At 43.4% G+C, this 26239-nt stretch overlaps 2 protein-coding genes across 3 annotated transcripts; one reads left to right on the forward strand and one right to left on the reverse strand.

Moving 5' to 3' along the window:
* Nucleotides 1–5808: 5808 nt before the first annotated feature.
* Nucleotides 5809–11777, reverse strand: LOC100821967 (ATP phosphoribosyltransferase, chloroplastic). The gene is made up of 11 exons (XM_003558829.4): nt 11359–11777; nt 11195–11254; nt 9664–9777; nt 9434–9499; nt 9243–9350; nt 9070–9153; nt 7843–7944; nt 7619–7732; nt 7458–7538; nt 6682–6801; nt 5809–6210 (listed from the first exon to the last, which is right to left on the reverse strand). Exons 1-11 carry the CDS (start codon nt 11647–11649, stop codon nt 6115–6117), a joined length of 1236 nt encoding a protein of 411 aa, XP_003558877.2. The 5' UTR covers nt 11650–11777; the 3' UTR covers nt 5809–6114.
* A 6085-nt stretch (nt 11778–17862) lies between these two features.
* Nucleotides 17863–26230, forward strand: LOC100822275 (probable serine acetyltransferase 2). Of its 2 annotated transcripts, XM_003558830.4 has the most exons (10): nt 17868–18487; nt 19690–19887; nt 19977–20036; nt 20210–20305; nt 20392–20416; nt 21012–21106; nt 22679–22845; nt 25323–25396; nt 25477–25536; nt 25830–26230. In XM_003558830.4, the coding sequence occupies exons 1-10, from the start codon at nt 18212–18214 to the stop codon at nt 25844–25846; spliced, it is 1068 nt and encodes a 355-aa protein (XP_003558878.1). In that variant the 5' UTR covers nt 17868–18211; the 3' UTR covers nt 25847–26230. The 2 variants fall into 2 exon arrangements, with proteins under 2 accessions (XP_024313814.1, XP_003558878.1); XM_024458046.1 differs by lacking the exon at nt 25477–25536 and having other exon boundaries at nt 17863–18487.
* Nucleotides 26231–26239: the final 9 nt, after the last annotated feature.

A 26239-nucleotide genomic window follows, 5' to 3' on the forward strand; every position in this document is an offset into this window, starting at 1 on the left:
AATCATGCTCAGTCCGCAAACTAGATCGCCACCCATTATGCTAATCTTTTTGTCCCTAATTACTTGCTCCAAGTTGTTTCACGCCACAACCAGTTAGCGATCCACTGAGTTGAATAGAATAGACCAAATACGAAGCCAACAAGTGCACGCATCTTTGACAAGTGTCAAGATCTTAGTCATTGATATGAAATATCCAAAGCTTCTACACACTTCCACCTAAATATATAAATACTAGTAGCGGCTCGTCGGTTTGAAGGATTTTCATATAAGAACTTTTACCGGATTTCAACCCTTACGATTTTTTCCTACGTGTAGCATTTGTTTCATAGGGACAGAGATGCTAGATTCCTAAGGGTCATGTCCAAATTGACCTAACCAAAGAATTCTAACGGTTACGTGAGATCTCATAGAAAAATTATGTGAAACCCCAGGTTTCAAGTACCTAAATTATATAGATTAATCATCATATTTCACAAAAATAATACAATGTCCTTTATTACAAATAAATATTTCAAAAATTACAAACAAGTCCCTTTAGTTTTTCATTTCAGCCCTTGGGCATTTACTTAGGAGTTAAGAAATCCTTGGCAGGCCCAATTGCATGTTTTCCATTTGTCACACCTTGTTTGCCATTTGTCTCCCTTTCAGCAAGCTGAGAGGCACGTGTGTGCCATGCATATGTGCTATCCTACACCTCTCATCACAACACAGCAACACTACACACTATATATACCTCTCCCTACTTTTACTGTTTGCCTTTTTACCAGCCACAGCCACCTCCACCGACCAATTTCCACCTCCTCGGCCACTTTCACTTTTCATCTCCACCGTGTAAGCCTTCTTTGTTGCAGAACTGGGCAGGTACTGGAATTAGATGTAGTGATTGTGCTAATCTAATTGCTTCGCATGCTTGTTGTTTGTATAATTACATTAGAATAAAATGCATGTTTAGTGAGTAATTTATAAAGCTAAGCTAGAACCCATGTGTATGCTATGTGAAAACTATGTTATTTTGCTATTAGGGAGTAGAACACATCTACCTTCTAGTAATCACCATTTTCTTTGCTCACCCAAATCAGGCATATAGTCATCAGAATCAACACTAGAACTCGTTTCCCTAGTATGCTAAAACTTGCTGTCATTGAGAGAGAGAGAGAGAGAGAGAGAGATGGACTTAGCTTTTCTTAGGATACTTAGCAGCAGGCCACGCGCTGGACCGCCGGTCCCAACACCGGCGAGCTGGGAAGGAGTAGGCGTGACCCCAGCCTCGCCGTCGTCAGCGACGGCCGTGGCACCTGAGCCATGCCGAGAAGCCATGGTAGTCCTCGTCGATGTAGTGGTGCGTGTGCTAGAGAAATCGTAGGGAGAAGCATCATGGTCGCCGGAGACGATAAAGTTAGCCGCGCCGGACCCGAGGGAGACGGCTGCGGCCATGGCAGCCCAAAAGCTAGGGTTGCAGTCACGGGGTAGGTTGGTGGAGTTTTCTAGAAATTAGTTTGGGGATCTAGAAGAGGAGGGAGAGAGGAGTCTACGACTGGCCTCAGCTTGGTCAGGCATGGCCGGACTAGGGAGATCCAGGCGATGCTGCGGTGGCGTGGTGCTGCGCTCGGGTCGGGAGAGAAAAAGGCAGAGAAGGAAAGGGGAGGAGGAAGAAAAGCACGTGCGTAGGAAAGAAAACGAAGGGCCAGGCCGGTCGGGAGTGTTCTGCTGGGCACAGGGCACTGTTTCCCTTTCTACTTTTCTTTTTCTTTTTCCGTCACACCTCAATACTTGTTGGATAGGGTCACAGGGGTACTACCTGCTACTGCACACACACGCTAACACACACCAGCACATACACATGCTTTTTTTTTCTTTCATCTGTACCCTAAGTGCTATTAGCTTAGGAAAAACTAGTGAAGTGTGTTGCATGTATGTCTTGTTTTTTATTTTATTTTATTTTATTTTCACTTATTAGAATTTCGATCGTAAAGTTTCAAATATGTTTATGAATTAAATATTAGGAGTTGACTCCGGACAAGTAGGACACCCGGACGGTGTTTCCGAATTGACCGGAGCGCTACCAGGCAAGTCGCATCCCTTGAACATGTCTTCGAAAATGATTTTATGAAACTTGGCTTATTTCAAAATTCTTTCATGCCACCCAAAAATAAGATTTATAAATAAATATGGATCCGATGGATCCACTAGTATGGTCAGTACTAGGTAGGCCGACCCGGACAGGGTTACGGCTTAAGTGTAATTCGGTGGGTAGGGAGCTCAGGGTTCGGAGCAACCCGGATAGGGTTGGCGGAAAGTCAGAGCTCTTCTACATAGGGAAACCATATAAGGACAAACCAACCGGCGCTTACTTCAAAAGCGGCGCAGACCGTACTGACCATAGACCTGGAATGGGACAAGCTGAGCCGAACCACGCCAAGTAGCTGCCTCTGCCCGGGTGAGAAAGTGACTGTATCTGGGTAGGTGCAGACACCCTAGGGCGGGACCTACCGGTCAGGGGTCTTGACCCGCGGGCCTACGTAAAGCAAGGTGGCGAAGCAGAGGTAGTGTACGGGCTAGTTCTGGTTCTGATTCCTTGGTCTAGTCATGTGCATATGATTAGTGCGCCGACGAGGATTGACCAAGTGATGCTATGAGCAAAGCAGTACACCTCTGATCAGAGTTAAATGTGATATCGCTCCTAGCTTCCGGGTTTGGAAGTGCATCGTGTGGGTTTTCCTCTAACACAGGATGTAAGATCCCACGTCGATCTGCCGCTAGTAGATTTTTCAAATAAAATATGGTTTTCAACGAAATACTAAAAGAAATAACTTATTTTCGGATATAATTATTTTTGGTTCGACGGCTTGATGGTCGTCAAGGTTAACTCATGCATAATGATTTCCGGCGGCTTGCGGAGTACGTATTTTTCATACGTACTTAGCCTTGCTTCATATGTTGTTTTCAGAACCAATGATCATGGTGAGCCCTGACGAGGTAGAGGCCGGTACTTATGATGAGTCCGGTCCTTACTATGAATATGCTGAGGTGGAGTATGAGTATGAGGATGCTGCAGGCGAAGATGATGTTGCGTAGACCACCAGGAGGGTAGTTCAAGACGGCCTAATAATGTCTAGATTAGAGGCACCTCTTGCCGTAGTGAGACTTGGAGACACTTTAAGTGTCCTTATAATAAGACACCGTCTGCAAACGGTGAAGGTTTCTATTGTACATGCTACTGTTTTCCTCAAGTTGATCTTGGCGCAACTCTGTATGTGGCGATTCTTCTGTTAAGCTGACTTTGTCAAAGGTAACGGGGCGTCACAGGTCGTGACATCGATGAGGAGGGAGCGGCCGCCGATGTGGCGGTGCGGGGGATAGGAGGAGCACACCATATATGGATAGTTATTGACCATTTTAGGCTATAGTTATCAACCATTGATGTAGTTACCCAACTGTTGAGGGTATACTTATCACCCCAACACCGATGTAGTTATCCGATTGTTTAGGCTATAGTTATCAACCTAAAATAGATGTATTTATCAGTTGCCGAGGCCATACTTATCGCCCTAGCAACGATTTAGTTACCCAACTGTTCAGGTTTTATTTACCAACCTGACATCGACATAGTTATCCAACAATGCAGGTTGTTCAGGTTATAGTTATCACCTGACATCAATATAGTATCCATGTAGGTTTGTACCCTGTGGGGGTGGTAACTCTGTCCCTCCAGTTTGAAATTCAACCTTTTGTACACTGTGCGGGGTTGGTAACTTCATGCATCCGTTGTTGGTTACGTTATTCATTGCTTGTTGGTAACTATATGCATGGTGCGTTGGTAAGCCCATGCATGGGATGTTGCTAGCTTTTATACCACATCAGTTTGTACCCTATGGGATGGTAAGTTTGTCCAATTTTGTCCCTCCCATTGAATGCAAACTTTTATGAACTGTGTAGGTCGGTAACCTTATGCATCATGTGCTGGTAAGTTCATTCATTGCATTCATTGCATGTTGGTAGCTTTTGTAACATGTGAGTTTGTACCCTATAAGGGTGGTAATCTTTTTCCTTCTCATTAAATGCAACTTTTCTGCACTTTGCGGGGTTGATAGCTTCATGCATTGAGGATTGATAACGTTATTCATCGACTGTTGGTAATTATATGCATTGTATGTTGGTAGTTTTTGTACCATGTGGGGGGGGGGGGGTGTTAATTCTTCCCTCCCCCATTTGAATGCAGCTAGCTTTTGTACACTGTGTTGGTAGCTTTATGCACTGTGTTGGTAGCTTTATGTATTGTGTGTTGGTAACTATATTTATAATTGGTTGGTAGCTATTTGCACTACTGAATTATTTGTTGGAAAGCTCATGCATTGTATGTTGGTAACTTTTGCAACATGTAGGATTTCCCTTGCATTGTGTGTTGATAAGGACGGAGTGCGTGTGTGAGGGGGAGGGAGGGGGGGTAAAAGGGATGGCTAAATATGAGTCTTTTTTCTTTAGATATTACAACGGGTAATTTATGTGGCTACATATGTCGGTTTTTGCTCCAGGTGGATAACATTACCGCATAATGGTTGATAACTTTTTAGATCAAAAAAGTCGTCCGCGCATCTCCAGGTAAGGTCTAATTTTGAAGCTGATAACTTTTTGTGAATAGTCCGGTAACTTAGCTATTACTGGCTGGTAACTCTGTGCCCAAAAATAAAGTCGTCGAAATATATCCAAGTGGGATCTAGTTTTGAAGTTCTCGTCGCAATGAGAATAATGGTGAAAACAGATTGTAGATCAGATGTGTCGTTTAAGAATTAAAGCATTTTGAACTTTTGAAATGTGAATGAATCTTGCTGACATCAGCTCCTTTGGCACTGCATGCATGTACATGCACCCGTGTGAAGAAAATGAGACAGAAAAGAAGTACTCCTTCCGATCTTAAATTGTTGTCGAAATATTACATGTATCTAGACGCTTTTTAAAAATAGATACATTTATATTTGGACAAATTTGAGTCAAGAATTTAGAATCAGAGGGAGTAGGCAGCAAGCCCTCATATGAAAAGATGTATGCATTCCGTCATGGCTAGTAGCGTTCGGTATCTATTCTAAGTACAGAACGTTTGCCAAATAGCACAGTCCGTCTAGATACATTCAAATTTTGACAAACTTGAGATATCTTTTGTTGGACGGGGGAAGTACCATCTTCATAATGCATAGTATGATAAGCATGGTATCATATGTCATTCATTTATTGATTCTCAAGAGACATTATGACTTGAAAAACGTTATGTTACCGGTACCATATTATGATACTAATATCTTCTTTTTCTACATTTAATGATGATATGCCACATCACCCAAATGACTAGGTGCCAATGCATAATACCACCTTCTTTCTTACTAGCACTGTGACATGAGAATAGATAATTGCTCCCATCCGAAAAGCCAAAAGGCTCTTCGTGCGCCGATGCCGCTCTCTTGACCATCTTCTCTGTTTTCTCTGCAGGTTAAGATCACCGTCACTAGCTCCGGCTGGACGGCGCACCGGAAGAATCAATGCGGAGAAGATGGGCACTTGGCACGAAATTAACCTCCTTTTACCCTCACAAGGTCTTGTTCCTCTATCGGCCGTTTGCAATTCGCGTGTTGGTACCCGGAGGAAAGTTTTTCAAGTACCATAGAACTGCTCGATTCCGAAAGTTAAAGTTCTAACATCATAAAATTTCCTCGTGGAAAATATTCTACTGCATGCTATCGTTAAAGCCCACGCATCATCGTACGAACAAGATACCAACATATCAGCATTACGGAAAAGTAATCGAAGAGACTTCGCTACCGAAACCAACCACGGAGGCCTTTTATTTCAGGCAGCCATTTATTCAGAACCGTAGCAACAAAAGGAAAAATCAGGCATACATAATACATACCCAGAAACCCAGTTAGTTCCCCAACTCTATCAACAAACACTTACACAAAAATGATCCTCCAGCCAGTGCCTGTCTAGGGAACAAATTAGCTGAGCACAGCATCCGACGGTACAGACCAAAATGGGAGCTCACTTTCTGCATATGATGTAGACACTTCAGCATATGCTAAACCAGTGCACTGCAAAAGAGAGCATGGCCGACCTTGCACCAAGTCACATCCCCAACTCCGAAAGAAGTGTTCGCCACCTAGGAGTCTCCTCATCAAATATGTAGGTCAGTTTTGAAACCAAGACTCCGCTGCCACCAATCTGCAATTACATATTCATCAAAACAAATAGAAGTATCAGATACTCCATAGATATCACTACATCAAGACGCCAACTTTAGACACATTTTTATAGCGCTTCCCGTCCTTCCTGCTCCCAAAAACACTGTTCAAGTGTTGAATTCAAAATTTAAATCTATATTTTTACACCAGGATTATATTCTCACGGTACTTACCAGGATTTCCAGTTCCTGGTGGTTATTGAAATCCAGGTGCTTGCAGCGAGAAAAGCACAAGAGGATCTATAGCTGCTAGAATGGAGCTTACTCTCCCGGTGGAAGGTAGCATACCCATTTTGCTAATTACTTAGATATTTTACTTAGTACGGAATAACACAAACAGTGGGCCTCAAACACAATGTTAAATTGCTGTCCTAGATATTTACTATTGCCAACATGAAATTGGTAAGGCGAGGTAAATATTTCCGTAGAAAAGCATGAGGTAAATAGCTTACAGATCTTAGTTGTTGAATAGACTTGTATAACGACTTTTGGGGTACGACTACATTAATAGCATAGTAATCCACAGCAACCTTCCCATCAAGTCTGCAATAAACTGGACTTATAGTTGGACCCTGTTCACATAAAAGGTGGAAAAATCATAAGTTTGAGTTCAGAAGATAAGATTCCATCTCCATATTTAAAAATGTTACAGTTTAGATTGGCAAAGCTTTTGATACAAGTTTGCAATGTGTGATTAATTTAATTTCAAAAGGAACCCAAAAGGCACAATAGTACAACTGAATCTGGCACATTATAATCACATACATCACAGACACCAAGAGAAATGACAGATGTGGATTTTTCTTGTTCTTCTGATTGACCCGGGAATTACACTCCGAAGGGCGAGTAATTCCCAGGTCAATCAGAAGAACAAGAAAAATCTGCATCGCTTATTTAGAGGGCACACACAATAATCATGCATTATTAGAGGTGCTACAATTGTCTAACAAATATAATGATATTTTCACTTATTAGATTGTACAACCACAGTGAATGCAACTCTATTTATCCATGCCCACAAAAAAAACTATTCATACATAAAGATAAACATTCTAATTCCTCCGTTCCTAAATACTTGTCGCTGTTTTAGTACAAGTTTGCACTAAACCAGCGACAAGTATTTAGGAATGGAGGGAGTAGCATCTATCCACACAATTGTAACGGATCCATGGCTAGTTTTCGAAAATAATATTTATTTTTTGGCTACTTCAGTACTTCTAAATGATACCTGTAATCCACATAATGATGTTTGGCTGAGAACTCTCTCTGCCACTTCTTCTGCGCTATTGCCCCTCATATTTGCTGTTACCTTATATGATAATGGAAGGTACAACAAGTTAAGCCATTAATCCAGTGTAATCATGCAACATAAAATATGTAAAGGTTTACCATTATCTTGCCAGACGCTGTGAGGTGAGCCTCTAATCTTTCAAGCATCTCATGTGAAATCTCCAACATGCCTTCACGTCTGTTCAAAGATTTTCTACTTGCTACAAGCGTGGCCTGTTTAGCATTGGGACACATACCAAAATGCGCACAAATTTTCAATTTTAAAAACAGAACATAAATTGGAACTATCTGTCTTTTGAACGCCCGTGGCTGGGTGAGCTAACCTGACTTTCCAAAATTACTCCGCCTTCAATTTCCTTCAAATTATTCTCGCGCAAAGTTGTTCCACTACTCACAAGATCCACAATGACATCAGCCATACCCATCTTCATGGAGAAAATAAATAAATGAATTAGCTGCGTACATTACCCTTGATCAAGATTGTATATCACAGCACACAAATTAGCAAGTCAACAGTGGAGGCAAGTATGGCACTCTAGACTGTACCATAGAGGGTTCATTAACAAGGATCTATCATAATTTAATTCCGGTCATGTACATCATACTCATAGAGCTCCTTTCAATACTGCTATCGCAATTAAAATAATAAGAAAGGAAAATACGGCCTTATGTATGACACTATGCGACAGACTAATTGTTCTAGAAAGAAGTGACCAACTATGTTCAAATATTGACAATTGATTTCTCTCAAGATCTAAGAACAGCAGTTGTTGAAAAAAAATGGGCAGCCCACTGTTTTGTCGTCCAAATTCTTTCCTACTTATAAAATTTGGAGTTGGTGGTTGTCAATTCACTTCTTTCTAACCCTTCTTTTGTCACCCCGACACAAGTAGGTTGTACAAACTCATGAGTTAAAACTTCAAGTCATAATCCTTCCTTAAATAGTCTCTACTACTGTCTTTCCACTCTAATCTTCATGAGTTTGGGTTCACAGTTCAAATTCAACAAAGCATATCATCAGGCTTTATGACATTGGTTCATAAGTTGACCATCATATTGTCTTCAGTTGTAAATATTAGTTCTTGATGATTCCGAAGCAAAGCACGGACACAAAGCTAGTTTTAATAAAGTTTTCACTTGGTGGTGATGAGTTCACTCCTCACCTGCACTTGTACTGACACGTGGGACCATGTGAGGATAAGACTTTAAGTCAAAACCGTAGGGTCCTTGGCATGTGTCTTAACATATGAGTAAACAGTTTAACGTCTACTGATCACACATTTAACTCATCCTCCTGCCACCTTTCTTTCACATTTAACTATTATCTTGTTATATAGATGTGCAATTGTTTCTTGCAAACAAATCATCATCCATCCAAAACAAATACACTCAATTGGCAAATTACTTTCTTGGCTTTTTTCCCTTTCTGTTTTAGTGTTTTGTAGCAATGCACGTGCCCGATGCTAGTACATGCGATAATCAAATGCAAACGGTGGAAAGGGGTAATCACAAAGAAAGAGAAGGAAGTTAAATAAGGAGAGCGATCTCACAGCAGGGTATGACTCCAGAGCTCCATCACCAGCTAAAAATGAAACATGCTTGAAACCTTTTTCTTTCAAAAATTTAGCACCTACCTGCAGCACAATCCACAGGTCAATGATAAGCAAAGCAGTGTCCATGAGGTGGAAGAACTTGAACATTTTAAGTTTATTCATGACCATACATATCCAAATCCTGTAACAACCCGTATTGGTCTTTCTTCTGTCCATTCAGGCATGTTTACCAACTCCTCTAGAGTATTTATGTTTTCAAAAATACCTTCCTTCGGTACCTGGTCATACAACATGATTTGACTCTTAAAATCCAATCAATGAACAGCGGTTAGTACTAGTGCATGCATGAACAATACCATACCGCAAGGGACAGGCGACAATGTCCGAACTCGAGAGCATCATGAACAATAACTAAATCCTCATTGCCCTGTCACAGAAAATCTTAAATGCAGACCAGCAAAGATGAAAAGTATTTAAAACAAAGGACATCATGCAATCAACCACTAGATGTTAAATATATCAGGAACTTCTAGAACAAAAAAGTATGCACAAACTGGGTCAAAAGATTAACATTATTCCTTGGAAGTTTACCTGTCCATATTCACTGATTATGTCATAACCCACAATACCAAGATCAAGATCCCCTGAACACAGTTTACGAACAATATCTGTGGGCCTCTGAAACCAAACCTCCAAGTTTGGGACCTGCGTAAGAAAAGTATATTGGAATTTTACCATGAAAAAACTATACCCACCCTGAAATCTTGAGGCAATCTAACAGAAGTGAAGATGCAGGTTTAATATTCTTATTATTTTGTTACCTTGATTATTATCAAGAATCATCTACATGGCAATGGTGTGAACAAATACCTATTACCTAACAAAATCGGATGTTTGGCTTCAATGTTCTTTTGAGCAAACTTAAAATCTGACTCAACTAATATGTTGTATAGGTTTAATTTGCAGGGCTTTGCTGATGCAATTTAGTACTCCCTCCATTCCTAAATTCTTGTCGTGGTTTTAGTTCAAATTTGTACTAAAACCACGACAAGAATTTAGGATCAGAGGGAGTATCTTTGAAGAAAAAAAGAAAAAGACATGTGAGAGTGCTTTAGTAAATATTTTAAAGTAGCATTTATTGACTCTCCACTCTTGCTTGGCATCGCTGCGGCTTTTTTAAAGGCACTTATTTTTCTACTTTTGAATATAACAGTTAGTTGGAAGGATATAAATAAATATCTTTATAATAACTGACTAGATTCCATAGTGCAGCGCAACATAATACAACACAGCACCAGTATTGACCCTAGTAAAAATAATTCAGAATTTTTATGTCCAGTTGATCTTATATATTTTTGCTATGCAATATTGTGGAGATCGGATAGATCTTGTCTACAGAGGCCAGGGAAGATAAAGATAAAGATAACATGAACACATAGATCTCAAAATCTAATTCTCCGATACAATGCATAAATTAAAGAGAGAAAACAACACAAAATAGTGTTAGCCAAAAAAACTACGTTAAGACATGTAATACATTTTTTTGGGTGTGTCATATCTTGAGAGATGAAATAAACTGATGCTCCTCCAACTCACCAAAACCAATCCAAAATTTTAGAAGGCCGCTTCAGTGATATGTCAATTACTATACATGCCAAGTGTCTCAATGACTAGAAGATTTCGACAAAGGTAAGAAATGCGGTCCATATTTTATTAACCATGTTTCATAAACATACCCTAAAACCACAGCTTGAATAACAAAGTATTGGCCCGACATATCGAAGACGAGAATCTTATCAAGATGCCAAGACTTCACTGACATCAGCATCAGTGATATCATAAATGTATCCCAATTTTCTTCTGCTTGGCATTGCTAAGTGAATTGGTGTTCAAACATCAAAGGAGCATTGCATAAGAGCCACAATACATGAACAACAAATCCAGGACATGTCGAGCTAAGGTAGTTTTTAAACTCTGCTGCCATGTCAACGATTCAGGGCCTAACACCTACTAATCCAGTGCCTACTCACAGCAGCAATTGCCCACTTTTCCTGCCTAGACAGGAACATGATACACGAACTGATACCGGGCGATGCAGGAAACAAGGAAATGGAAAGCTCACCTGCGGAATGTCCGCAGTGTACTGCCGCGGGTTGAGCTGCCTCACCGACAACTGGCAGCTCTGCACCAACCAGCCGCAAAATCAACAAAATCCGTCAGAAACTCAAACCCAGAGGAGGTAAGCTAGCATGAACGAAGACGAATTAGACTGGGCACGAGCGAGACCTTGAGGAGGCTTAGGGTTTGCTCGGCCATGCGGCCCTTGCTGGGGAGCCCGAGACGGACGACGGTGCGGTCGGACGACAGCGGGGTAGCCGCCGCCGGTTTAGCGGCGACCGCTGTCGCCGCAGCCGCCGCCGCCGCCTGCACCGCCCTCGGCCCGAGGGCGCGGGTCCCCGCCGCTGCTGCCGGTGAGGTCGAGGCGCGGACGCGGAGTCCCGACGGCGGCGAGGGCGACGGGGAGAGGGGGAAGGAGGGCGCCAGGTCCAGCCGCGTCCCGAGCATCGCCGCCGACATTCTGCTAGCTATCCCTCCGGAGCGCCCGCTGGAGGGAGGGACCGTGGCCTCTTGCTGCGGCGAAGCGTCGGGGGCAGATTGCGGCGGCGAGAGGGAAGGGAGTAGTAGTAGTAGGTGGGGTTTTGGATGGACGGGACAGAATAGACGGTGGGTGGTGGGGTTTGGCTGTGATGATTGAACAGAACGGAATCTACGGTTCCAGGCGCGCGGCCGTGGATGGACGGACGAGAAGAGCTGCGGATATTCGCGCCTTGTTTTGGTTCTATCCTTTTCTTTCTTTCTTTTTTCTTTTCTTTTCTTTTCTTTTCTTTTCTTTTCTTTTCTTTTCGGATGAGATTACGTTGATTTGGTTCTAGCTAGAGCCTGACTGTACTGTAGAGTGCGTGGGGCGGCAGGTGGGTGTATGTGGCCGTGGAGAAGCCCAAGTGCGAGCAGATTTGTCGTGGCTCTGCGTAGGACAGAAGAGGAGATAAACAATTTTGAAGGACGAAGAGGAGATAAACAATAATCGTGTACGGAGTAGAATCTAGTCATCACTCATCACATGCCTGCACACGTTAAGGCCGATGAAACCTTTTTTGTAAGAAACATTGTTTATGATCTTAAGCCATCAGTTTGATTTCTAGTGGTTTTCAGAGGTAATGACGATACCAGCTTCACTATAATCTTCTGGTAAGGGTCACGATAGGTATTCTTTGTAACTAAGCGCTATGATGTGCGTCTCTTTGTTGTCATCTCCCGATCTGGTGACCAGGCATCATTCCGCGATCATCTAACCTTCCTTGGTTTGGAGTCCTGATAATTTTTCATGATGCTGAACAAAGGACACAGTTTTTATATTTTATAAAAGTACTGGCTTGTAGGTCGTAACCTTATTGGATTGGTTAGTGCCCGTGAGTAGATGGATATCATGCAAATATGTAGCCCTATTAGTCAGCAAAAAGAAAAATACTGGTTCATTTGATAAATAAGTTATCTGTTATTCCGTTATCCATGATAACCGTAGTGGAATCCCGTCGAAAGGCCGCTTAAAAATAGTAATATTTAATAATTTTTCTGTACAAAACAAAATTTACGTTTGACCAAAAACTGACTTAAATGTTGACATTATTTATTAACGAGCCTTGAGATAAAAACTAAAGATATCACCGGAACAAAAAAACTACCCGTGCGAATAATAAAATAATTTTGTCTAGTCGGGCCAGCCGCACAGTGGCTCCGTCAACGGTGTGTCCTATCAAAACAATGTGGAGGAGCAATCAATTTTGTGTGTAATAGAACAACCAGTCAATAAAGATGAAGCCTTCCACAGCCATAAATTTCATATCTTAATTTGCTTTTGCTCGGACTTTGCTCCACAATTAGTGTTAGCTGGTTTTACTCGAGCATGAAAGAACTTTGCTACATTCCTTTAAAAAAAGAAAAACCAATTACTCCATCTAAATACTTACGGAGTACTTCTAAATACAGTAGATGGCTTGTTTTCTAACTTGGTTTTGTTCAATGAGCTTGTCCATGGTCATAGCCAGCCCCCTCCTAGAGCCCAGGCAAAACATTCACGATTTTTTTTGGCGGCACTTCATAGTGTATTATTTTGCTCATGAACAACTAGCCGCCGAGGGTGTCCAGAAGGTGGCGGAGACGGTGGTGTGTCCACCAAAACAATGTCGAGGAGCAATCAATTATGTGTAATATAATAACCTGTCAATAAAGAAGAAGCCTTCAATAACCATAAATTTCATCTCTTAATTTCCTTTTTCTCGGACTTTGCTCCAACAATTAGTGTTAGCTGCTTTTACTCGAGAAATAAAGACCTTCGCTACATTCGTAAAAAAAAAAAGAAAACCAATTACTGCATCTAAATATTTACTTCGAAGTACCGTGGATGGCATGGTCATAGCCAGCCTGGTCCGGTCAGCCGCCCAGGGTGTCCGGACGGTGACTCCACCAATGGTTTGTGTGTGCGTCCTATTAAAACAATACTTCCTCCTTTTCAGAAAGAATGACGCCCACGTTTTTCGAGGTCGAACTTTGACCAACGATTAGACCATTTATATGTAAATTATATGTTACAAACTTTATATCATTGGAAAGGTATTTGAAATACGAATCCAATGATATAATTTTTTGTAACGCATAAACCTCAAATCATTAGTCTAATTGTCGGTCAAAGAAAAATCTTGAATTGCGTGAGTGCCATTCTTTGTGAAATGGAGAGAGTATCGAGGAGCAATCAATTCTGTGTAATACTAGAATAACCCGTCAATAAAGATGAAGCCTTCAATAAGCATAAATTTCTTTACTGCTACTTAATTTGCACTTCGGTACGTACTTACGTTGGTCCGTCGTCCGTGGGGCTCTCTCCACCCCCCATCTCGCCCCGCCCGCTCGATCCCCGCAGGCCACAACACACGAAAAACATCCCAATCTGAACCCTTGAAAAAACATCCCTCCCGCACCGCGCCTGCCCCCTCTCTTCCACCCTCCCGCTCCGCCTCGACCACCGCGACCCGGCCACCAGCGAGGCGAGCCGGCCAGCTACATCTCCACCTCCTCCGCCGCCGCCGCACCCGCATCACCTCCACCCGCACGCCGAACCACCGCCTCTCTCTCGACTTTTTTCTCCCGAGATCTGGATCGAGCTGTCCCCTCTCCTTTTTCCCTGCCGTCACAAGTTGCCGCCTCCTCTCCCTGGCGCCCACGTTCAGATCTTAGGCCGCGAGTGGGAGGCCCAGAGGCGGAGCTGCGTGTGGACGAGCGGGAGTCGGCATCCTACCCTGGTGATCTCCCCTCCAGGTATGTGCTGCACGCGGGGGACGCCGAGGTGGTCGAGGGCGAGGGACACGGGGGCGGCGGTGCAGCCATTGCCGTTAAGCGCCACTACTGGACATGGATCGAGGAGGAGGACCACAGGGATACCGCGATGGCCGCTGCCGAGGCTGCGTGCACGCAATAGGATACTAGCTTTTCATATATCTGTTCTACTTGATGGGTCGTGAAGGGATTGAGAGGATTATCTGTGCTTGCAGGAACAATTTGGTGTCGTTTCGGTATGGTCTCCTCTGGTTTTCGTTCCTGTGTACGTTCTACATGACTCAGGACATGGTTTTAATTTGTCAAGACCGTGCAGTGATTGCGGCTGCGGGGCTCCGCGGTCGGCACTCCAGGTGGCCGCACGGAAGCAGCCATGGCGAGGCGGCTGCGTGGTCGTGGCAGCGTGGGCCCACAGCGGCGGCGGCCAGTTGAGGCGAGACGGTGGCTGTTATGGGCCGCCTCTGGGCCTCCCGGCATCTCGATTCCTTGCGCCGCTGGTGCCTCAACGGCTCAGCCTTGCCGTCACCCGCTGCCTGCACCACTGTTCATCGCCACTGTCTGCACCGCGTTCCGCTCTTGTTGCCGTGCCGGACGTCCACCTGCCATCACAGGCTACCCATTGGAACCACGGACCTCGCCGACCATCGCTATCCTGTGTATATCCGATGGTCACCTAGCTCTACCTCTGCTGGCCAATGGGGAATATCCACCAGCATGCCCCCCGACTCTGCAATGTGAAGAAAGGTAGAAGAAGGGAGGTTCAGGCATGCAGCCCTAACGAGCAGGGAAAAGAGAGGGGTCAGAGATAGAGGATAAAGGGAGAGGCCAGAAGGATGAAGTAGAAGTGCTGTTGCTATGGTGATGCGTCGGCTGGGTTAGTTTCCAATCCTTTTTGCAATTTCTATTTGTTGTGACCTTTAGGGTTGATTGGTATGTTCACATGAGACATTAATAGTTCAGAAACTGGGATGGATCTGTCCATCGTATGAAATAGGTCACAATGTCAAAATTTAAGTATCAGTAAATATCTTTCCAAAGACCCTAAGTTTGCTCAATATGACGAATAATGTGAAAAGTGGAGCAAAAATAAGGTGCTACGGTTCTGCATTTTCTACTCTGCATATTTTTTTTGTTATTCGTACTTCTGGTTAAGATAAATTTATATTTTGTCTCTGCTCGCCAATAGTAGATAAGTAATATATGCTTACTTAAAGGGCTTGATGTACAACACGGTATATATTAGGGTCGATAGAGAATATTCTTGTCTAAAATATGATTCACAACACATTATATATTTACTATTGCATTTTATCATGTTTAGGGTACTCGTAGTTTCAGCGGCTGTTGAATATGGAGCTAGAGATGAGGAATCCCATATTAGAGGAGATGAGAATAGAGCCAGTGATTTGTAGATGGGGAGATTTAGGAGGTTACATATGCACTTATCAGTTTCAGCTGGAAATATTTGCACTCTTTTAAGATCATGTTGAATGCAAAAGTTTGCTTCGGAAGGATGGACAGGGGCTTCAGTGAATAGCATTCAGTATCTCAGGTACAAACATAAATCTTGATGTATAGTTCACTACTTCAGTGATATGTTAGGATAGACAAGGATATTGCAGTAGCATGCAGTATTCACAAATAATATAGTTCAGGACTATATTTGGGACATCTGTTTACGATGATCTAAACTGCACTATTTGTTGAGCAGAAGTGGTGCCCTAAAAGCTGGTGTTTTAGTTTCACATCTAATTCATTGCTGGTCTTGGTCTTCAGTCCATGATCCAAACTTCACCGTTTGTTCAGCAGAAGTGCTAAACACACATATATTCTTTGTTGGTGAAGGCGTACATGTAAATTGAATGGTCAAGTAGTCGGATTCTTTAGAACTGTTAGTATTATCTCTTATAATTTAGCAATCAAATTGAAACCTAAGAAATATGTTAACATTGTCTTGAGTCGGCAATAAGATGATCTTATTGGTGCCATTGAGTGCTTTAGAAATTAATATATTAAAACCACAGTTGCCATGAAATATGTTAACATTGTCTTGCCAGGATGATCTTATTGGTGTCATTGAGTGCTTTAGAAATTAACATTATCTTCATGTATTCGTCCTGCAAGACAAGATCTTGAATATGTGATTATAAGCAATGGCTATCTTACATATTCTTTAATTTACAGCCTGCAGTGCTGCTTGGGAAGAGGTAGCGGGGAAGAAGTGGTTATATATACTGTGTTGGTTGCATAAAAGGAAGGCGAGGGTCAGTTATGGAAATACCTATTTTTGTTTCCTAATTCGATGGATAAATGTTTATTGCGTATTCAGAATAGCTTACTCCTTCCTAACTACATGAAGTACGAAGTTGTTTTCTTGATTGTTGACCGCTTTGAATTAAGTTGGGAATGGACAGGTATTTGGTACACGTTGAAGCGAGTGAAGCTTTTTTTTTTCTCCACTGATTTTTTCACAGTTAGAGCTGAGATGTGATCGAACATACAACGTATTTTATTTTAGCTGCCCGTTATAATTAGTTACTCCTTCTGATCCAGATAGTACAACTTTGAATACTAAATTAGTACAAAATTTAAAACACTTATTATGGATCGGAAAAGGTATAAAATCTAAGTTGATTGTATTTTCACCTCCATTCCACTGTGTATGAGTGTTGTCATTGTCACATGTCTTTAGTTTAGTGCTTAATGAGTTGTCATCCATCATCAAATGTGCACTGACATGTCAAACCAAATAAGATTGAAAGGGAGAAAAGAAAAAGATATTTTTATGAGATTGATTTTATCTTTCGCATTCATTTTTTTTCCGTAGCAACGCACGAGCTCTTAACTAGTCATCTTTTAATTTGCTTTTGCTCCGACTTTGCTGCACAATTAGTGTTACCTGGTTTTGCTCTAAAGACCTTTGCTACGTGCCTAAAAAAGAAAAAAACAATTACTCCATCTAAATCGAACTTACTTCTAAAAAAGAAAAAAACAATTACTTGTACTTCATACTAGGCCCTCACTCTAGCAGGAAAAGCGCCGCCAGCGGCGTTGCACGACGAGATCACCCAGCGTGAGGGGCCTGCGGCACACCGAAACACTTTCTGAGCCCGATTCGATTCTTTGGTGTCAGGCAGGCCTTTTACGGAGTAGAAAACTGGTCGGGGCAGGAACACCGAACACCTGCAGGTAGGCGGAACACACTCGGGTGGCCGCGCCGACACGATTCCATTCCACCGGCACACGGGCGGCCGTGCGTGCGCCGAGAGCATTTTCGCGCAGCGCCGCACACGCCCCGGGCCCCCTCCACCCACCCAAATGAACCGCGGGCGAGCGCCGCACAACACAGCAAAAGAAGAGAGCCCGAGACGAGAGGCGCAACGGGCACGTCCCGACCCCTGGGTCCCTCCACCCCCCACGCCGCACCGTAGGTTCTCTCTCCCGTAAGCCAAGCCCACGGCAATTCAATTGGGCAAACGCGCAAGCGTCCAACGCCGCGCCGCCCATCGGGCTCCCCTGGCACGCATCCCCGGACGCCACGCCGTCGGTAGACCCTACAGCCGCCAGTGGCGGGCGGCGGGGGCCTTCAAATACGCCCGGGCTGGCGGCGGCGTCTCGGCCCCCTTTCGTTCCAAACCGCTCTTTTTTCCTTCTCTCTGGCTCCTCTTTCCCCGTCCGCCTCCGACGACTCGCCGCGCCTTGACGGCAGAAACCCTAGAGCGAAGGTCCAGCTGCCGGCCGGCCGGCCATGACGTCGTGCGGTTGCCTTGTGCTGGAGAAGGTGGAGGACCACGGCGGCGGCGGCGACGCGGTGGCGGCAGCAGCAGCCAGGGGGGGTGGGAAGGGGAGGGCCGGGTGCGGGTGCGGGTCCTGCGCGGGGGAGTGGTGGAGCCGCCGTTCCTTCTCCGAGACCGTGTTCCCCATCTACGTCATGGGGAGCTCGCGTGCGACGGCCGCCCGCGGCATACTCGACGCCGCCGGGGACCCCATTTGGGAGGCCGTCAAGTCGGAGGCCAAGTCCGAGGTCAGTACTGTACTACCGTTCAGCCTCGTCGCTCTTAGTCTTAGGGACTGATCAGTGCTTTGCTTGCGTCGTTCCGAACCTGTGTTTGAGCGTGCTTTTGTTGGCGGGGTGATGGTGAATTTGGGGTTGGAGTGAGGAAAAATCAGGGCTTTTGGGTGCTGGTTTTTCGGTTGAGGCAACTTCTGTCGTCTTTCAGAGAGTTCGTTTTGGTTCAACTGGCTAATTTTTTTTTTACTTCAGGCGGCAAAGCTGCTGCAACTGAATTTTGCTTGTTCTTTTCAGTTATAGCCTTTGAATTCGTTAGCGCACCTGTCAGCTTTGTGTGCAGTGGCTGATTAAGGGCCAGTTCTTTTCGGCTTCCTGGCTTCTCTGAGAAGCTGCCCTCCCTAAGCTTCTTCTTGAAGAAGCCGCCACCTAAATTTGATTAGGCTGCCAGAGTAGTTTGGCCTAAACTACTTTGGAAATCTAGTTAAATTTGTGATGCGGCTTCTCCAGGAAACCAGGTGAGGGCGGCTTCTAGGAGAAGCCGGTCCTAGAAGCCGAAAAGAACGCACCCTAAAGTGCTATGTGTTTTAGTACGATTGGAGTACGTTTCTAGTGGTTTTGACTTTTTGTTCTCCGAGATTAGATATGGTTTAATAATTATTGATAGCTCAGTTTAGCCAATAGTTGAGGGAGTCAAAAGTGCAGTCAATTATGCTAGGAGTACGTAAATTTAGATGCCATGGTGAATTTATATAGTGTTTCTTCCGAGGGCCACTATGGAAAAAAGGAGAAACATTTCAGGCAATTCTCATTTGATGATGCTGAAATCTCATTGTGGTATATAAATGTGTGTGTGAAGGCAAATAAGAGCACGATTAGGGTTAAGAGTCGCTCGACTAGTCTAGTCACGACTACTCGGGAGACTAATCTACGAGTTGGTTTCATGGCTTCCATTTTTATGGCTAGTCGTGGCTGGTCGCATGACTAGTCTATGAATCAGTACTCAGCGACTGGATCAACTTTTTCGACTCTTAATCATGCCCAGGATAGCAAATTATTTTATGCCTAACCAGCCTTAAACATGAGTCAGCTTTATGCTTGCTAATTGTTTGACTGTTGAGTGTTGAATCTTATACTGTTCCCATCTCATTGCCAAATTCACATCATGTTACTGTTAGTTTTACCTGATGACTGACAGCAGTATTCGTATTTCACAGGCAGAGAAGGAGCCTATTCTAAGTAGCTTTTTGTATGCGAGTGTATTATCTCATGACTGTCTGGAGCGGGCATTGAGCTTCGTCCTTGCAAACAGGCTTGAAGATCCAACATTGCTTGCAACTCAGCTAATTGACATTTTTAATGATGTTATGATGAATGACGTAGACATACGCCGTTCCATTCGCCTTGATGCTCAGGTGAGTGCGCTGTTGTTGAGGTATCATGTTTGTGTGTGCATTTTTTTTTTCTGTATCATACCACTAGTGATCTCATTGTTCCCAAATAGGCTTTCAAAGGCAGAGATCCTTCCTGTGCACAATATAGCTGGGCGCTATTATACCTAAAGGTATGTGCTTGCTAGGTTAGTCACATATGGTATAGGTAGTGAGAACTTGTTATTTTTAGTGGATAGTATAGCTTTCCCAGTTTTGATGGTACCCACTATGAATTTTAGTTACCCTGTTCATATCTGTGAGATTTCTTTCGGTATTTCACCATGTTGCCTCCAAACTGCTTCAGGGTTACCATTCCTTGCAATCCTATAGGATTGCTCATGTATTATGGAATCAAGGTCGTAAGGTTCTTGCGTTGGCGCTACAAAGCCGTATTAGTGAGGTGAATCTTGGTTTCTTAAGAAGCAGATTCTTTTTGTTTAGCATATCTTTCTGTTGAAGTAACATAACCTATCATATTCATGTCAGGTTTTTGCAGTGGATATACATCCAGGTATATCGTTGTTGTATCATATACTATTTATTCGAAATGAAGTCTTACAGCTTTTACTTGTGTTTTCTATGGCCCTATATAATCTTTAGCCATCTTAGTACCTTGGTGGGAATATGTTTGGTCGTGTTTGTTTGGATATATGTTAAACTTCTTAAATTTGCACCAAGGTTCGTCTCTGTAGTAGATTGCTAGTCATGCCAAACGGTTCGTTGACTCTGCAGTTCCCCCTCCCAAACTAAAGCATGACTATTAAATCTTCGATTTTCATACTCACCCAATTGGTATTTGGAATTAGATCCTTAAGCCGTGTCTTTCCCTTCTTGGAAGAGCATTTGACCATTTTCTTAACATTATATATGATGGTGCAGTTATTTCATTTGTGAACTTAGAACTATCAAATTCGTAAATTTTTGTCATCATGTCTAGATGGTCTTTAGGACGTGGGTTTCTCACTCCAAAGAAAATATTATAGATTGTCTGCCTTTTGAGTTTGAAAAGGTGAATCTTGTAGGCTAAGTAGTTTCTTTTGTTATATCTTGGTATGATTTGGGTATTTTATTTTACTTCTTACCATTCTTTATTGCTTAATCTGCAGCTGCCAAAATTGGGGAGGGAATATTGTTGGATCATGGAACAGGTCTAGTCATTGGTGAAACTGCTGTTATTGGCAACTGGGTTTCATTAATGCAGGTGCAATGCACGACGCAGTTCTTCTTATTTCTAAATTTAAAATAAAGCACTACTTCTCAATGCAATTTTTAATCCTACTCACAATTTTAACTTCTTCTCCTTCTTGCTTCATTGTTAGCTCTGTTGCAGTACCTTGGTTGGTATTATTTAAATTGTTCTTGTTCAGATAATTGAAAGATCACTGCGGACTTGCATTTAATAAATTGATATTGTTCATCATGTTTTTCTGTGGAGTCAAGCTTGCTATTTAGTCTGTGATTATGTTTGACTGAAAACTGTAGGGTAAACCCCTACAGCAATTTATTAAAAGAATCCACCAACACAAATATAAGGAAAAAAACTGTACAAAACCCAACTAGCTTACCTCCTAGTACACGTACCTAATACAGCAAATTATTAATCCAAGAAAGAAGGCCATGAGTAACAGCGGGCCTAACTCTATACAGTATACACCAACACAGAAATCTCATGAGTGAAAAGCCTAACATTATTAAAGATCAAGCCATTTTGCTGCTTCCAGATATTCCAGCAAGCCACCAGCACAACTTCCATGAAGAAAGGGTGACCAAAAGATCGAGCGTCACATCGCACGATCGCATCCACACTAGGGCCATCCTCCCAGCCAATTTGCAAGAAACTTCAGATGCGAGCGCTGAAATTGCAGCTGAAGAAAAGGTGCTTCCAATCTTCCAGCAAATGAGAGGGACAAAGGACACAATGATCCGCATCATTCCCAACAAGCTAGTGTCTCCTTTTAAGCATTTCGGGTATTCAAACGATCCACAAGGAGCAGCCACCCAAAAACTTCCACTCTTGGGAGTGCAACGGCATTTCCAGAGCCGACAAAAGATATCATCAGCCTCCAAGTGCTGAAAACCAAGGGCATAAAAACGCACCAAGAGTAACGTGCTCCCCACGCAAAACCCCAACGACCATCGTCCCCGGAGAGGTGCTGTGAATGAAGCAAAATCTGATAATTGATATTTACTATTTTAAAGCACGTGCATGTTTTTGTACATGTTAATAAAGAGAGTGCTGCAATACTTAGTGGCTACACAGAAGGTGTATATCAATCCTGAGTTCATCAACTGTAGGAGTATATTTTTCTTTCACTATTTTAATTGTACTAAATGGATGATCTGATTTAGATAGCGAAGTATCTATGGTACATGCCGATTTTAATTTTTTGGTGAATATTATCTCTTGAACAACCGTGTATCATCCTATTCAGTTAAGAAGGTGGATGTTTTATAGGCATTAGAAACATTTCAATCTGTAATATGCACGTAAATAAAAGAAAAGGTAGGAAAACTTAAGTGGTGCTTGTTTTGCACTTTCGTACTCTGCATGTTTTCCTTTTGTGTTGTAAAACATATTTGGGATAAATTTAAGTCCTACGTTGGTTCGAAATAAATATATAACATAATTATGGCCTTCACCCAATTTATGTGTGTTCCCATGCCGGTTTATTTTTGGGTAAAAATTTAATTCTATAAGATTCCTAATTTCTTTAGGGAAAGCCATAAGCAAGAATCGAAGTTCACCGCTTACAAAGGTAGGCCTTTGCTACAGGGTGTTACGCTTGGAGGTACTGGCAAGGAACATGGAGACAGGCACCCCAAGATCGGCCAGGGAGCTCTTCTTGGAGCTGGTGCTACTATCCTTGGCAACATAAATGTAGGCGAAGGTGCCATGATTGCTGCTGGTTCCCTGGTTTTAAAGCATGTACCTTCCCACAGGTTAGAAAGAAGTTACTGTTATTTGATATCTTTAAATAATGGTGCTGCAGTGCCAAATTTAGTCCGTGACGAACATTTCTACTCCCTCCGATCCATAATAAGTGTCCCGGATTTAGTACAACTTTGTACTAAGTTAGTACAAAGTCGGAGACACTTATTATGGATCGGAGGGAGTAGATATTTTTGTTCTTGGAATGCTATTTCCTTGAAAAGAGGGCAAAGAAGAAAATGCATGATATAAATACTATTGTCCGTGTTCGCTTACTAATTGAGCTACATCCTGCACATTTTGTAAAAAAATAATTTCAAACGAGTGTGGTTTAGATAGTGTTTTTTTTTCATGGCTACTGGGTTTCCCTTCAAGTAGCTTGACAGAGCGAGGCCTAGTTATGTTCATCATTAGTAGATAGTTCATTTTAAGAATACTCCAACCAAAATACAGATCACTCAGTCATTTCCCCGTTTTTAATTTAAACATATTCCCTTGTGGCATGGTGGATTGGTGGGCCTCGACTCTACAATATTCATTTTATATAAAAGGAATATATGCATTTTGTTAAGAATAATTAACATATGTTAATTAAGGACAATCACTACTCAACTGATGCATCCCATGATCCCAACTGCCGGTAGTTGATTTCTTTGGAGGGACGCTTCCAGGAACCGACATCCTTTCATTCCCTATTTATATGTACAAACAACATCCACGAAGGAGATCGGTCATTTGTTTAGTTTCTCTCATCATTCTCTGCAATACTACTGTCTACACATTATCAGCACGCTCATGTCTGTGCGAATTCGTTTACAAGAACTACAGGCAAAAGGTGAGAAAAAATGCATGTGTTCCTCTCCCTGTTCCTTCGCCATCTCCTCCATGATCCCCGCCGCCTTTGCTTTGTTGCAAATAGATCATCTTTTGTTTGGACCATTTCCGTTGACGGCGGGAGGTGCGTGACGACCGTGTTCATGTCGCTGCCAAAGGAATTCGTGCAGCCGGCTGATGCAATGGCATCATCGGAGTTGAAGCCGAAGAATGAGGTGGGCAAGCTACGCGCGACGACGGCCGCGGTATCGAGCTGCTCGCTCCTGCGGTCATGGAGCAGACGGCTGCGCGTGGTGTCGTTGGAGACGACGCCATGGCCTTCATATGGCGACGGCGCACGTCCATGCGTGGTGAGGCTAGTGAGAACGCGGGTTAGACCCGGGCTCTAGCGACCATGGACTGCTGCTCCCCTGTAGGTGCAGTGTCGCCGGTGTCTTTGCGGGCAACGAAGATGAGCTCGTATGCATCTCCCTCCTAGAGCCGCACGCGGGGCTTGTCGCCGAAGTCTACCACTACCCTTTGAGGGCAACAGTATGTTGGCGTCATCGCGAGGCATGTTTGCCGGGGTAGCGGCATCCTGGCGGTCTCCACTGAAATGGCGAAGCCTCAGGCATGGTGCTTGTGGTGACGATGTCTGCCTACACCGTGACGACGGCGACACTAGCCGTTTCGGTGGACACTTCCAAGATGCTGCGACCTCGACAATCATGTCGTTCGACGACATCGACGTACCACTGGGCCCCCAATGCTTCCCATCGCCGGAAGTGGTGGACTTCGACGACGAGCCTCACGTGCAGCTCTGGGAGGGAGAGGCATACAAGCACATCTTCGTCGCCGGCGACACTCCATCGACAGGGGACCAGCAGTCCATGGTCGCTGGAGCGAGGGACTCGCGCACATTGACGTGTGTCGTCGCCTTGTGATAGCCATGGTGTCGTCTCCAACGGCACCATGCCCGGTCGTCTGCTCCATGACCACAGGCGAGAGTGGCTCTTTCAACACCGCGGCCGTCATCACACATCGCTCGCCAACCTCCATCATTGGTTTCAACTTCGACGATGTGGATGCCATTGCATCAGCCGATTCCACGAATTCCTTTGGTGTCGACGTGAACACAATCATCCTGCAGCTCCCGCCGTTCACGGAAATGGTCTAGACAAATGGTCCATTTGTGGTGAAGCGACGATGACGGGAATCGTGGTGGAGAAGACGAAGGAACAGAGAGGAACCCCGGCTTCTTTTCTTACACTTTTTCTTGTAGTTCTTCTTGTAAACGAATTCGCTCAGACGTGGGCGTGCTGATAATGTGTAAAGAGTATTATTGGAGAGAATGATGAGAGAAACTAGACAAGTGATCGATCTCCTTCAATGATGTTGTCTCTACATATAAATTGGCAATCAAACGATGTTAGTTCCTTGAGACGACGACGCTGCTGAGAAATCAACAGCTGGCGGTTACAGGGTCGGGGGATGCATCAGTTGAGTAGTGATTATCCTTAATTAAAGACATACGTTAATATCACTAATGACAGCAGTGATCTGAATTTTGTGAATATTTAAATTCTTAACTTCGCCACCTTGTTTGCTGTATGTTCTGCGCAATGTGTTGGTATGTGCTTTGTGCTGATCATACTTCTGTTCTTGTGTTTAAAAGCATGGCGGTTGGAAATCCTGCAAAGGTAGTTGGCTATATGGAGAAAGAAGATCCTTCTTTGACTATGAAGCATGGTAAGTATGTGCATGGATTTTTATGCCATGTTTCTAGTTCACATTTAGCTATTTTATTTTAACCTTATACTACCGTGCAGATGCAAGGAGAGATTATTTTGAACATGTTGCCGGTAGTTTTTCAGATGATAGACCTAACGGTGAGTCTTCGGTTTGTTAGTAACCGAGATTATCTGTTTGGCTAAAAAAAAACCGAGATTATCTGTAATCACCATTATCACGTGTGTTTTTATAGAACTCATGATTAGGGCTGCCCCTTCCCAATGACCCTACTCATAGATGTACATTTCCCTGTAAATAAATGCTTGATCGATGGACAATCTAAGGCTGCTGCCTTAACCTAGGCCTAAGATGCTGTTCTCGTTCATTTACATAAGGTTTTCATACTCACCAAACCTTATTTTCACCTGACACGACATCATCTTGTTTACAGGAAGTGTTGTGAAGTAAAACTTGTGAGAAGAGCTAAGCAAGGAATGGCATTTTTGACATTTCGCCTTCCTGGAGTGCAGACACTGGGACTGCTTCCTGTCTTTTGGCCCAGGAACCAACCTATTTGTGGAAAGATCCTGCAGGCCAGAGTCGCCCAGGACCCCTAAAACTCCCTTATATATATGTTCTCTTGTGCCCTTAAACTGGTGTAATAACGTGAGATGTTTTCTGTAATCCTCCTGGTTGGCATGGTGCACATACTTTGTAGAGACCTCCGGCATCAGTTATACACAGAGCAGCGCTTATGATCTGTCGAGTCACTTCTCTGAATCGACATGAAGTCAGGCTGTAAGTTGTGGTAAACGGGGTAAACGGGGCATTCACTTGCCAAGTTATTTCCTAGAACGATCT

This window comes from Brachypodium distachyon, chromosome 1 (genome assembly GCF_000005505.3).
Source record: "Brachypodium distachyon strain Bd21 chromosome 1, Brachypodium_distachyon_v3.0, whole genome shotgun sequence".
Taxonomy (NCBI): domain Eukaryota; kingdom Viridiplantae; phylum Streptophyta; class Magnoliopsida; order Poales; family Poaceae; genus Brachypodium; species Brachypodium distachyon.

Bases quoted from the DNA above. Each gene is read 5' to 3' on its own strand.
- LOC100821967 (XM_003558829.4), bottom strand. From the start codon at position 11,649: ATGTCGGCGGCGATGCTCGGGACGCGGCTGGACCTGGCGCCCTCCTTC. The intron at 11,255-11,358 runs GTCTCGCTCGTG...TGGTTGGTGCAG, and splicing joins AAACCCTAAGCCTCCTCAAG to AGCTGCCAGTTGTCGGTGAG. The intron at 7,539-7,618 runs GTAAACCTTTAC...TTATCATATAAG, and splicing joins CAGCGTCTGGCAAGATAATG to GTAACAGCAAATATGAGGGG.
- LOC100822275 (XM_003558830.4), top strand. From the start codon at position 18,212: ATGACGTCGTGCGGTTGCCTTGTGCTGGAGAAGGTGGAGGACCACGGC. The intron at 20,417-21,011 runs GTATATCGTTGT...CTTAATCTGCAG, and splicing joins TGCAGTGGATATACATCCAG to CTGCCAAAATTGGGGAGGGA. The intron at 22,846-25,322 runs GTTAGAAAGAAG...TGTGTTTAAAAG, and splicing joins AAGCATGTACCTTCCCACAG to CATGGCGGTTGGAAATCCTG.